We start from the raw sequence: 14,919 nt of genomic DNA, 5'->3' as shown, positions 1-14,919 counted from the left end.
AAGGAAATTTTTGAATGTTACAGGAAAAGTTGTAATACCGTAACATTCAAAATTTCCCTGTTTAATAGCATCATCTTATCCATCTCATTTCTGTTTTCCTCACTTTCATTAAATTGTAATTTTGTGAAATGGACAAATTGTAATCTAGTGACCTTTCGTGAAGTTCCAGGATTAGTTCCAGGAGTTCCAGGATCATCCATGTATGTCTATCGATGGGACAGAGATATTTGTTAGAAAGTGATACTTTTATGGTATTCTTCAAAAATTCCTGACTTCTAATTCATCTTAAAACCTCAGGTATGTCGCTAAATATGACCATTACATAGCTTGGTACCTTTCTTCATCTCCTGTCTCCTAATAATGAATGAGATATAAAACTTGGCGGTAATGAATACATATAGATATGGAACAGTATAGTATCATTAGATTTGGGTAAATTAATTTAATTAAGATGAAGAGTGCATTTGCGTTTATATATGTATGTGTGTGTGTATGTGTATGTGTGTGTATGGTAATGACATGTTTCATGGTGGTCGAGGGTAGGGATGTAATTCTGTGAGGGTGTGGCCATCCTGACGCCTTCTTCCCCGTCTCCATGGGGCCATGGGGCGGAGATGGGCAAGGAGACTATGAGGCTATTAAGGCCCCCGACTAGGAATGAAACCGCCCGTACTTTTGCTCCGTTTTCATTGTTCTGGCTGCAGTACCGAGGCGGAGCGAGCATCGTTCGGATATTCTTTGAGGGAAGTGGGCCTCAGCGTCCTTGTCGGACGTTTTTTCCGAGTTTATGTATGTGTCTGTGTGGTGCTTTGTCGGTAGTTGTGTCATTGCTAATGTTCATGTAGTGTGTATGTGTGTGTGTGTATATGTGTGTGTGTATGTGTATGTGTGTGTGTGTGTGTGTGTGTATATATATGTGTATGTGTGATGCTATGACATCGAAATGGTGCTTAAAGCTATAGTTATAGCGAGTTTAATGTGGTAATGTGAATTGAATTGTAAGCACAGGGAGTTAACATGGTTGATCAAGTTGTTAGCATAGGATCGGTGAAAAAAAAAAGAAAAAAAAGCAGCTCTCGGTAATAGCATCACATCCTTCCGTGCAGTCTTCGGTTGATTCACTGACGCATTTGCACTGTACTGTCAGTTTTCATTACTAATGACATATGACATATCGCATTTTACTTTCATTTTTGATTGTCCTCCTATTACAGTTCCATCCTATCATCTGGAAGTACTGATATTATATTTTGAGATGTGCAGATAACAATTCAAGAATCGAAATACTTGTCAATATTGCATACCGTTCTGAAGTTCACTTAATATTCTTGTCACACATATGCATATTTACTAGTAGATACAATATTCTGCATGAAATGTCGAATATCCCATAATAATTCTACCTAGCTGATTAATTATTCTTTGTTAAATTATTTTTGAAATGTTAGGTTTTTCCGGAAATAATTCCTACATTATCATTTATTTCTTTATCGTTACTAAATTCTATTTTTTTTTCCTAAGAAAAGAAAGTTTCTGAATGTAGATATGCGTTTATTTACTAGTTTGTTTGTAGAAAATCCAATGATGGAATCACCAGGGAATCAAAAGGCTTTTTGCTAGTAATTCCCACCGATAGAAAGAGCATTTCAAGAATTAATTTATAGAATGTTTGGGTACTTCTTTTAGTGCTTCCCATAAATTCTCAAAGTTCTATGTTTTATCCTGACAAATTACCGTACCATTTTATCGTCATATCCTTTTTCAAGACAGTTATTGGAAATAAACTTCACTTACTGCTACTTTGATACAAAGTTTACCCTGTTAACTTACATTCTTACTCTGGAATTATAGATTTAAAATTTTGTTCCATTCTAGAAAACTTCATGTTTGAAAGTTGACCGAGGTGACGAATCTAGGAAAGTTAATTTTTCTTAACTGCTGTTGGAATTCAATCCTGCAAGCAAGCAAGCATTTAGTTAATTTAATTTTTGTTTTTCTCTTTTTTTTTTCAACAGCTAACTCTTGAATAATTTATAATAAATATATCCTTCACTCTTCGATAATAATTTAATTATAGAAAATGCAAGAAATGGAATACAAAATTATCAGTGAACTTTAATGATTTAAATAAGATGGAATAGCAAAGGCAGCTTTGAATGTCAATTTTAAAATTCAACCTCAGTGCAATACCTCCATTCTCTTCCTAATCAAATATGGATCAACGAAAAGAGGCTAAAAACAAATTAGTAAAAAAAATAGGAAAAAATGAAAAATGATAAACCTGTCGGTAAACTTAAGATTGCGCCATTGTTTCAATTTATCGAAACTATTTGGGATAATTTGATGCATTAATTAAAATAATAAATTATTTGCAAGAGATATTTTTAAATAAATTTGAAACAGTTTTTGTTTATTTATTTATTTTTTCCTTTCTCTCAATCTTTTTTACAAATATAATATTTTGATAAATTTATTATTTATAATTTTCAATTGCAATTTGATTGTTGATTGTTGAAAAAGCCTTGCTTGATTGATCTCTTCCATTCATCTCTCATCTCTTTTCGTCAGATCGGATTCATTGATCGATGATTACTTGTTTTCAATTTCATGTCGAACATATATACACACACATACATACATACACACACACACATACACACAGACACATTCACACATGTACATATATTACATATGCTTGTTTATTATTTGATTTCAAATCACTGAGTGTAAAAGAGACAACAGCTTTTTTTGTTTTCCTTCAAAATTCCATTTATTTAACTTCATTCAATCCTTGGGGTTTTTTTTCCTTCCTCTTTCCATCTCCCCGTCTTTCCTCTTCCCGCCTTCCTGCATCCTTCTTTGTTACCTTTTCTCCTTTACACTCTTCATTACTACCACAAACATCACTCAAGCCAACCCTAATTGTCTGGTAAATGACGCACTTGTTTATTTAATTATTGATCAGTTCCATTAATCGTTTATCTCCTCCTCCTCCTCCTCCTCCTCCTCCTCCTCCTCCTCCTCTTCTACTATCCCGAGATTACTCCGTGATACATTGAATCATATGATTTGATATTTTCCTCCTTTACTATCCCGAGATTACTCCGTGATACATTGGATCATATGATTTGATATTTATAGCATTTCAAGGATAATTTTCTTGCTTCTTTTAAATATCATAAATTAGTTCGCTTATGTTACATAACTTTGCATAAAAAGAAATATGATAAAGTAGCATAGCATACACATTATGAAGGCAAAAAAAAAGACAAGAAGAAATTGCGTTTTGTAATCGTAATTGAATCGGAAAAAAGTTTTTTTTTTTTCGTACAATGTTTTGATTGTTATTTAAAATAAAATTGTTTTGAAATTTCATGTTGTGTCGATTTTCCAGTCATAAAGTAAATTGATCAAATTTCAACCAATGAATTAATGGATATCAGATGGTATTAGTGATAACATTATGTATTCACTGATTAGTTAGAAATTTCATCACTATTCGTTCTTTTGTTAATAAAAGAATGGCTTCTTCATTTCGTTGCTCGACAGCATTTCTCGGTACATTAACTGCGATCCTATATTATCGCTATATTATTGTACCACTCCTACTTGTCATACGGATTGTTGATGCGGTAACATGTCCATCTGAATCATCTGGTTCTGGTATTAGCAGTAGTAGCAGCAGTAGTAGTGGTGGTGGTGGTAGTGGTGGTGGTGGCGGTGGTGGTGGTGGTGGTGGTGGTTTGAGTAAACCAGCAACAATCACCAAACGAAAAGTATGTCCAGATTTTAAGGATAATGAAGATGAAAAATATTGCTGTCCATCTCATATAATTCCCGGAAGTTACTATTGCTGCTCACAGGAGCATCTCTATAAAATCGAAGCCGAGCAGGCAGCCGAAATTAGGCGACAGTTCATCAAGAAGTGAGTTTCCTTCTTTCTTCCTTTTTTATGCTTTATTTCCATACTTTTTCTTTTTATTCAATTCAGGGCACAAAATTTCATTTCCTGTTAAATATCCGTTCCTCATCTTCCATCTTTTTTCCTCCTCTTTTACAACTAACTACTATCACTCATTATTATACTTAATCCGGTTTCATCATTATACTCTCACTCATTTTTCCTAGTTCCTGTAATTCTTATTTCGTCTTTTCCATTCTTTTATTTCCTATATATAGTTCCAGTCATTACGGCAAATGCAAGTTGAATGGGGAAAAAAAAAACGAGGAAAAAAGACATCTCTATTGATTATTACGGCTGCTCTGAGAAATGTTACTTGGTGTGTTGATGCTTATGCTGCTACTGCTCTTGCTGCTTTTGGTGACGGTGATAGTCTTAACCTAGCCTGAAGTAGATTAAGCTATGTCTGAAAAGGCGTTATACTTTGTACATGCATTACTTTTGAGCGGATGTCCTTTTCCTGGTGTCTCCATTTTCAAGATGAACAATGTCACCAATGAAAAAAGAGGTAGATATATACATATATGTATATATGTAAAAAGAGAAATATTGAGGAGTAATTCAGTTACACTAATGAGACAAGCAATCTCTCACTTTCTATCGTGCCTTCTTCTCTCATTTCTATCATAAAAATATAGTAATATCTTCTCAGTTATATACTAATCGTTTTTTTCAACAAGCATTGATCTTTTTATCATCTAAATTAATTAAAATATAAGCAACATGGAAGAGCTAAATTATACCTTAATTTACTCACAGATTCCCTATTTCATTTTTTTTTCTTTCCCCTATTTCCTTTGTTTAAATCAAGTTAATTGACAATAATTAGTTTAGGATTGAGTTGTAATTAAACTATAAATTTCAAAAACATTTCATAGTATTACTTATAATTTTTATAATTTTGAATTCATTTCTTTCGTTCTTTTTTTTGTTTCTTTTTAGATTTTAATCAAATTTTCCTGAAAAATTTAACAATCATACTTTTAACATTTACATGAAAACACTTAAATAACAGTGTAATAAGTCTCATTTTAGCAATAGCTTTAGTAGTATGCATGAGGAATCTTTTAAAATTGAATAAAATTTTTATTTCCATCAGTAAGTTTATAAACAAATCAAATATCGTTTGAAATTAGGGAATTAATTGATTACAAATATTGTTAATGAATTTTCATATGACATTTTAATTTTAACATATGAAATTCTCAGCCGTCATTTATTAACAAAATGTTAGGAAGATTATTAAGGTTGCTAAGGCTTATAAAAGTGTATATATATATATATATATATTAATTACTCTTCAAAATTTAGGGAATCAATTGATTACAAATTTCATTAATTTTACTTACTATTTGGAATTTCATCATTTATTTTTGTTTTATTATTTATTATTTGTTTTTTTACTTAAAATGTTTCTACGCTATTTGAAGCTTACAACAATCAAATTCTGAAATCAAAACTGGCTGGGCAAATGTTGCAATTAAGTGATATTTATTTATGATATTTATTTATTCAAATGTAGGAAAAAGAAAAGGGGAGAGGGAAAGAGTGCGAGGAAGAGGAAGAGAGAGAGAGAGAGAAAGGGAGAAAGAGGGAGAGAGAGTTGAATTGAGAATTTATAGTGCAGTGGAATAATGGAGGACTGATTTGGATTTATTTGTTAGATATGATATATGTATAGATGAAATAAATGTATTTTAGGTTGCATTTTTGTCCATTTAAGAATTGTAGAATGGATGATAATCTATCTTCAATTAAATTTTCCCCTTTTAATAGCATTGATTTCATTGAATTATCCATCAAATGAACTTATCATTGATTTCCTTTCATTCCATTTCTCGCCTGATCTCTCTCTCTCTCTCTTCGATCTTTCATTTTTTATAAGAATGATGTTTATTTGTTGTTAAACATTAATTGTAAATATTTGAAGATTATTAATAAACGAAGGATAAAGAAAAAAAAAAAAAAAAAAAGAAAGGCAAAAGATGAAGGCGATCTGTTGTTAAATTATTAAAGCATTACTATTCAAATTGGTTGTTTATTTACCATACCATTTTATAGCTAACATCGTAAGCATATTCTGATAAGGAAGCGTAAATTTGAACAAAATCAGCAATTCAAAAATTTGCTTCCTTTCTCTCATCTCATCATCTTTTCATCATTCTCGACCGACCCGGAAATTGAACCATCGTACCACCATTATGCTAAATTAAACTTGTGGACATGAAATTGCTAAAGAGAGTCTAGATATTTTCTTTAAATTTCTAAAAGCAAATATAAAGCACACAAATATTGTTCGAATAAAAATATAGCGTTAAAAATGGATTCAATCTGAAAATCACTATGAAATTTTAAATTTCTCAAAAATTTATGATATATAAATATGATTTCTGAATTTGCATAAACGTAGCAATATTTCTTTTTGATGTAAAATTTGTAGCTAAATAAAAGTACTATTGTAATTTAGCTCAAAATTGTAATATGATATTTATACAGTATTTCGTATTATTTAAAAGCATTCATTACATGATGAGTAATGACTAGTTAATTGATCGTTTATAGTAATGATCATTTGTTATATTCTAAAATATCCAACAAACAGTTTGTTATATGTAACAATTTTTTTCGGAATGAATTATTTCGTATTTTTTGCATAAATTAATCTTCTTTATTCTAAATTGTCGACTACAAATAATGTCCATTATAAATCATTCGATATATGTATATGATTATGTCGTTAGAATACATCTAATAGATCAACAACTTTTTTACCAGTATATTAGATATCCCGCGGGATTTGCTTCTTGACATATCTTTATGACAGTGATAATAATACAATGACTTATCCCATAATAAAATATAAATGATTTATTCATTTTCTTAATGAAAAAAAAAGGTTTTTTTTCCAAAACTTAAAAAGTGATTAGAATTATTTTGAAATCTCTGCATTATAGATGAATAGATAGGATGATGCTGTATTTTTGATATTTTATTGCTTATGATTATCATATTATTCCTTTAACTCAAATTTAGGACTGGAGAAGTCACCTACCGTTGTCACATTTACATTCTCCAACCCATACATTTTGGCAGTATTTCAAAATTTAGATTAACAGTCAGATGACATGTCAATTTGTTTCGTTTTCCTTCTCTCTCTTCCTCTTCTTCCCTTTCATACTTTCTTCTCTTAATAATTCCGATTATTTCAATGAAACTAAAAATTGAATTATTAAATTTTGGTTAATTCTGGGAAAATAATCCTACTTCAATAGCTGCTGATAGGTAAGTGAATCATTTGTAGAATTTTTGCAGTAAAATTATGAGCTTTTTTGTATTTCCGGAAAAAAAAAACTGCTTCATGAAATTAGAGAAATGTCTTTGATATGGTATTCAATAAAATCGTCATCGTTTAATGGCAATATTCTTGAATGTGTCCTTTCAGTTCATTCATCGATTTGAATTATTACTTTTTTTTTCATTTAAAACAACATTCTAACAGTCACGCAATAACTAATAGACTTTTATAAACTGGAAAAAAAAATTTTTTCTTTCATCATTTCCACTTCATTTGTTTTTCAAACCCTTTTTGTGATCTCTTATCAGAATGTATGCTATGATGGGGAAAAAAATCACCAAAAATTTCTGGATGAATATTTATTTAAGGGAAACATTTAAAAATTGTACGAAATCCCGAAGTGTTCATGTAATTCACAAAATTTCAATCCCATGAAAATTTTTTTAAATTTACTTTTAAAAACAAATTTTCAATTAATATATTATCATAATGATAAAATATGAGCAATTGATTATTGTTATTGTTGTTGTTCTTATTATTGCCATGGTTATTATTTGCCATAGCTAAAAATTTCGTGATGCAAAATTTTTCCATTTTTACTCTTACAAGCAATTTTGGGAATTAAAAGAATTGAATTTAAAGAATTAAAGTAAGTAATTATGCACTTAAACATTATGTTTATGATATGATTTCTTATATTCTACAAAAGGATTATTGTATATTCATTTTAAGATTTGTTGCTTGCAACATCTAAAAATATTTACATCACTGATATGGTAGTTAATTTTAAGTTGATTAATTCCAATATGGTTAATTAGGGTTGAATCAAATGGCAGGACTGTTATTAAAGATAATGATGGCAGCATGCTTCCATAAGGGAACAACAAATATTATTAAATGATAAAAGCAGAACAAAAACAATTATACTTCTATGTCTGTGAGCATATATATATATATATATATATGTCATTCATGGGTGAAGTTTAATTATTTAGATATCTGTTATGCTACCGTTTCATTTATTATTCCTTTCTGTTTGTGAGTTAATTAAGTAGCATAATGAGTTGTAGGTCTTTCATATTGCATGTGAAGATTATCCTTCTAACATGCGAGAGAAAAATTAAAACGAAATAAGGGAATGTGTTGTGGATTAATCTGGTTAGCTATTTCCATGAACCAATTTCATTGGTAATAAATTCTTGAAAAATTATAACTAATTAATTAGTCATAATATTGATTAATTTCATTTGATATTTAGAATTTCTGATTTAATTTCAGTCTAAAAGTACAACTTTAAGAAATTATCTTGTCATGTATTAAATTGATTTAATTTTAATTTCTCACACACAATTCATAAATTTACGCTTCGATTCCAAATTAGCCAGCATTTTTCTTTGTATTAAATTCATCCATTTTTTTTTTTTTGAGTCTACACATTGTTGAATAAGTACACGTGTAAGTTATTGAGCCAGAAAAAATGATGTACATTTATTTTTCAAAATGATCTATAGCATGTTCGCTTCTTTTTTTTGTTTTTTTTTTTTGTTTTTTTTTAACGGTAAAAAGTCCTATTAGTATAAAGTAAACCGAAAATAAAGTTAAAATTAAATGTCAACGTTCGTGAAATTGATTTATTAAATTCATTATTTTGATAATCTTCAAAATATGCCTAAATTTCATTCCAATAGTACCGACCCATTTTGATATCTCAATGTGTTGTTTTCAATCTTTGGACACAAAACAAATGAATGATATAAGGAAAAATTTGATCATATTAAATGTTAATGAAATGAGAAAATCTCCTATAAAGAGCCGTTGACTAATTCTTCAAAAGATACATATGGCATTTTTAAAGTATGTAAAAATTCTATTAAAGATTAAAATGTTATTGAAGGAATAAAGCAGTTCATCTATTATCGTCATTTTTTTCCAGTTCTTGTTTTGTTTGACTTAATTAATTTTATAACATTACAGGTCATTAAGGCATCTAAAATTCGTTATTCTAACCTTTGAATTTTTGAAATAATATCGAAACTTGACAAAAATTTTAATGGATAGAAATTTATTGGAAGTTAAACTTCTGAACGTAAAGAGCTTAAATAATCAACACAAATAATTTTATCACTGAAGCCAAAAAAAAAAGAAAAGGTAGAAGAAAGGAACGTTGAAGATTTTGCTTCATTTTTTTGCCCTGAATTTTGAAAAGTTATTTTAGTTTTTGAATTCCCTCAATGAACACACTTTTTTTTTAACCTAATTTTCCATCATTTTAGCTACCTCGCTGTAATTATAGTTGGCGTAATTGGTGCACTCATACTGTTGACGGTAATGACGATGTGCCTTTGTAAAAATCTTTCATTTTGTCCCATGAATGCTGCCAAATCAAGTAATTTTTTTCTCCCTCAAATTTTGACCAATTCATTTGAGTTAAATCATTGCAAGCAATTTATTCGAATAAAATTATCAATTTCAATTCATTAATTTGAATTTCATGTAATTCGTTTAACGGAAATCATTAATTTGAATTCAATAACTTAAGTTATATTTCAGGACAAAAAAAAATTGTATTTTCAAAATTTTTTTTTTGCTCTGGTTTTTTATAATATAAATTTTTTGTATTTTAATTATAATCTGACACTTCATTTTTTTTTTTTAGCATGCTCAACAGCACAGGGAATACAACAACGTTATCGTCCTGTGGATACCTTATCAACAAAACCGGTCACCTATGAAGGTTTTTTTTTTTTCCATTTTAAAATTTCATACTTTACGCAAGTTATAACTTACCAAACGACTTAGCAAAACATATTTCCATCAGATGAATGGTAATTTTAAAATGCGTGAAAGAAAATGAATGAATGATTTGTCGTTTGTTTATTTCGCAACGATTGCTTATGACAAAAAATTCATATAGTGAAAATTTAATAAGTTTTTTTTTTTTTTTTTTTTTTTGAAATGTCATACACTTCACTTAGCTGTTCCTTTTTCCAAACTTATTTTTTGACAATTCATGTTTTTTTTTTTTCCATCCTTTTTTTTTTGCTCTAAAAGCTGGGGATGCCTTATTTGATTAAATTCATAAATATCTCATGGGAACACAAATTTTGAAGTGTTAGGAGGAGGAAGGATTATGGGAACAGGGAAAAGAGGAAAAGAAAGAAAGTAGAAGAAGAGAAGGAAAAAAGGAAAATGAGCTAATATGGATAGGAAGTGTAAAAAAAAGGAATGAAATTTTTTACAAATTTCCCAATGGAATCCTTTTGTTTAATGCTTGCTAAGCTTCAATACTTTAAATTTTAAGGCAAAGGGAAAAACTTTCTCTTTCTTTTTTCTTTTCCCATCCATTTGTTAATTTCGATGAATTATCACCAACCAAAGTGATCGAAAAATGTAACGAAAAAAAAAGTGGAAGGAAAAAAAATCATTGCATTTGTTTTTGATTGAAAAATTGTTTTGGGAATTTTAAATTTTCGTTTTAATTAGCATTTCAAATAGAATTAATGCTTAACATTATCTTTTCATCTTTTCTTTTTTTTTCTTCCTTTCTTCTTATCTCTCATTTCATCCTTTTATTCCAAAAGTTAATTATTCTGTTACTGCAAGAAATGATACAATATTTGTTGCATACCTTCAACATAATCATATCAATGCTTCAATATGATAAACTGATGTTTTATTTCAAATAGAAAAAAAAATGGTTGAATAGAAGTTAAATTTAAATCTGAAGCATATAATATTAAAATTCACTTTTAGATTTCATATTAATCGGAACTATCAAATTTTCAAATGTAAAATCCGGCTTTAAAAGCTATAATTGCTAACCTATTGTTGCTGAACTATGAAATACAACTCAAGCATCTGCTAGAATTGATTTAGCTCACTGGTAAACCTCTTCCTTTCTATGTTATGGTAGCATAGGATAACTTTGATTGATCAATTGACCATTTGCCCTCCTGCGACAATTGAGATAAATACTGGGTAAAGATGCAAGAACTGGAGATTTGGAATTAAACATTTATGTTGATATTTATCAGTTCTCTTGCATTATCCAATAATTTGTCTTCTAAATTAAGCTTAGCTAATTGTCATGAACTTCAGTTTGTTTGATAGTTTTAGGAAAGATGATTTTTGTAATTTTAACAAAGTCCGAAATCTTCATGTTTTCATTGTCTTTATCCATAGTAAAGTAGGAGCTTATAAGTGTATATAATAGCATTTATGACTTATGGCCTTTAAACTTTGGTTTCGGTCAGTTTGTTGAATAAATCTTTGCATGTTGAAGTTTTTAACGGAATGAGTGTCGTGGTCAGTTATAGATGTGGACACATTAGTCGTGATAACTGGCTTTCCGTATTCTTGAACATTATGTTTGAAGAAATATGCAAGAATTGAACGAATGAAATGGGAATGATTCAAAATCGATTAAGAATGAAATTTTTTTTTACAATTTGATTAGATAGGGTTGATATGGCAATGAAGTATAAATTTAGGAAATTTTCATAGTTTCAATAAAAATTTAAGATTAATCAAAGAGATTCTATTTCTGTTATCTTCAATTTGAATTTCATTCTTCAGGAAACGAAAAGGTAAGAAATTTGAGAATAATTTCAGGATAGAAACATTCTAAAAAGTTGCATGCATTTAAGATTCAAAAAATTCTGCAAATTTCCCTAAAATAAATGCATGAATGCAATGGAAGTAGTCATACTGAAATTATGCAGAACAAAGAATATTTTAGTTTCAGTTTAAGTAGAAAGAGAGAATATCACGGATGTAAAAGGAGGGAAGGTTGAAGGTCTCTAGGGAGGTTAACAGGAAAAATGTGTTGTCACTCCAGGCTCTTTGTCTCCTCTTATATCTTACAATGGCTTTTCAGGCTTGCCACAAATTGAATATTCTTTCGAAGGCATTTGCAGATAAATGATTCGTGATTGCCACTGCATAAATAATGAAATTTGCAATAACAGGATGAGATTCCGACTTCGTTTTTCTCTCTTGGGATAGTAGAATGATGGTTGAAGGAAGCATCCACACTTTCCTGTTACACTCTCATTCAATTTCCAGAAACACTTAATCCTTTTACAATGAGCAATGAATTCCATTAAACGTTATAGAGCTGTGAAATTTTAATTCAAAAAGTCCAAAAAGCTGCAATGACACCATTGAAATAGTATCATTGATGATTGATATCAGATATATTTCAAGTTTTTATCCCTTCACATCTAAGATTTCCATAACATTCGCCCAAATTATCCATGGTACTTGATAAGTGTCACTTTAATATCTTGATAAAATGTGGAAGTGACAATGGTCAAGTATCGTCAAATTTTTTTTTCTTTTTTTTTTCGACTAAACACAAGATATGAACATCATTTGAAACGGGAACTACAGGCAAGTTAAGAATTTATTGTCTCTTTTAGACTGACTATAAATGAGTGATTGCTCAGCGCGCACAATTAATTTAACGGCCAATTAATTTAACGCCCTTCAACTGTCCACACAAAGGTCATAAACTTTATGTCCATTAACCTAACAACCCTAACTATACTAATTACATTAATATTTGCGATGATAATAGAATATTACGTCATGCTACATTTACTATTACTTACTTTGTCATTTGTTCGATTCCTGAAATATAGTCTGAAAGTGTTTGGTAAAATTAAAATTGCTTTCATAAAAAGGGAAGTTTTAAAGTTTAGCAGACAGACTTTCAGACAGTTATTGCGAGTCTAAATTTAGCATTCACACTAAATGTCATAAATTATTACTTTGAAAGTGAATGCTGTGAAGAGTATAGGCATTGCTGTTCTTTAATGTAACTAAGTTATTAAAGAAGCAAATGAATGTATAGGTAATGAAAAACTACGGTAACTGTTAGTTATAAGCAATGGTAATTTTAGTATTTTATTAGTTCCAATCTTCCTTTTTTTTTTCGGAATTTTAAAGGTTGCTTACCTCATAAGATTTCAATTCTTATAAGTCATGATTGTCCAATAATAAAATTAACTATTACCTAAAAAAAAGTTATTTACGTCCCATTGAATTTATAGATTAATTAAAATTTGCTATTCTTACAAAATTATCATAATTCCTGTTTCCTAAATGAATATTTCTTTTGGGCGAAGTTTTCTTCCTTTTTTTTTTCTATATCATTTTAGATATTCAATGCTTATCATTGACAAATAGAATTTTGCTTAATTTATCATAACGATAAAAATTTATTATCATATGGCACTACCAATAATCACTAATTATGGAAATAAGATTTGGTAAATAATATTCATTTTTTATTAACTGTACATGTTAAAAGAGTTTGAAATTTACAAATTTCGCCGTTTCATTTATTATTGTTAGCTACAAGAAATTCAAAACGAAATATAAACAGCTAGTCAAATTGTAATCTTTAAACATTCAATTATCTAATTTTATTGTATAGAAATGGAAAAAAAGGATTTTTGATAGAAAGTAAAACGTTTTCAAGTAGTCCTTTCCTTCATGTCATTCCGTTATCGCCAGAAATGGACGAATGTGGTACAATTTGTATCATTTGCTGGAAAATGGATTAGAAACCTAAAAGTGTTAAATATTTTTAACTAATACATTTTATTAAATTGTCAGTAATTTTTATTCTCATTTAAAGAATATTTCAAATATAATATTTGATTTACTGTAGCGATCTTAACTTATTTCAATAGAATTGCAAACAAAATACTTGAAATAAAAAATGGATAGATTGTTTATTCAGTGACATAATGTCATCAAAATTATTTTTGACATAACCTGTAAAGGTTTATAAGTTACAAATTGATCGATCCATTTTGACGATTTTTCCTTTTTTCTTTTTTTTTTTATTCAATTCTTTATCCTATTTGTTTACTTATATTTTGGAAATTTCAGCCCCACCACCATATGAAAGTTCGCTAGATGAAGATCCACAACGAAGAAATGATTGGCATTGTTTATTAGAAAATCAAGTTAATGATACAAGGCAAGACGGGGCAATATTTCAGTGATCAGGGCATTCTCCAATTTTCTTTTTCCTTCTTTTGCTATGTTTCTTTTTTCCCTTTTTTTTTCTATCAAAATTGTAATTAATTTTATCAGTGTTCTCTAAAAAAAAAAAAAAAAATGAAAAATTCGAATATGAATTTTATAAAATAAGATGTGAATTCCAGTTATTTTGTTTTTAATTAACTGAAAAATTAAACATTTCCGATATTTTCTCCTTTACTTTTCTTTCATTATGAATGCTACTTTTTTTGAAATTTCCATTGTTTTTTCATATTCCTTCATTCTCTTCACTGTTTTCTCTCTTTTTTTCTGTATTGTAATTTTTTCCTTTTTCTTTTCTTTTTCGGTATTCAATGGTGCTTGTTTGCTTACTACAAAAAACAAAAAAAAATTTCCAAATAATTATTGCTGATTGGTTGTCACATTTTACTTCTTAGTGCTTTATATAATATATTTCAAATGCTTTTTGCTAACGTTCCAAGAAAATTTTTTCGGGTAAATTTTAAAATAAACAAATTATGAAAATATTTTCTAATTTACTCATTCTTTTCCCCTTTATTTTTTTCTCTTCCTTCTGCGTTACTTTTTCAGACATTATAATATCTCGTTTGCTATATTTTCAATTTAAAAAACAAAAAAAAAGGAAAAA

The 14,919-nt window shown here is 28.8% G+C and overlaps 2 protein-coding genes across 2 annotated transcripts; both read left to right on the top strand.

The window, feature by feature from the left end:
• Positions 1–3,521: 3,521 nt before the first annotated feature.
• LOAG_07456 (hypothetical protein) lies at positions 3,522–3,929 on the top strand (the record flags this gene model as incomplete). Its single annotated transcript, XM_003142989.2, has 1 exon — positions 3,522–3,929. The coding sequence occupies one exon, from the start codon at positions 3,522–3,524 to the stop codon at positions 3,927–3,929; it is 408 nt and encodes a 135-aa protein (XP_003143037.2).
• Positions 3,930–9,584: 5,655 nt separating this feature from the next.
• On the top strand, positions 9,585–14,272 carry LOAG_07455 (hypothetical protein; the record flags this gene model as incomplete). The annotated part of the gene is made up of 3 exons (XM_020447435.1): positions 9,585–9,642; positions 9,913–9,990; positions 14,157–14,272. 3 exons carry the CDS (start codon positions 9,585–9,587, stop codon positions 14,270–14,272), a joined length of 252 nt encoding a protein of 83 aa, XP_020302333.1.
• Between the last annotated feature and the right edge of the window lie 647 nt (positions 14,273–14,919).

Source organism: Loa loa (assembly GCF_000183805.2).
Source record: "Loa loa unplaced genomic scaffold supercont3.3, whole genome shotgun sequence".
Taxonomy (NCBI): domain Eukaryota; kingdom Metazoa; phylum Nematoda; class Chromadorea; order Rhabditida; family Onchocercidae; genus Loa; species Loa loa.
This window is presented reverse-complemented; position numbering and strand designations above follow the sequence as displayed.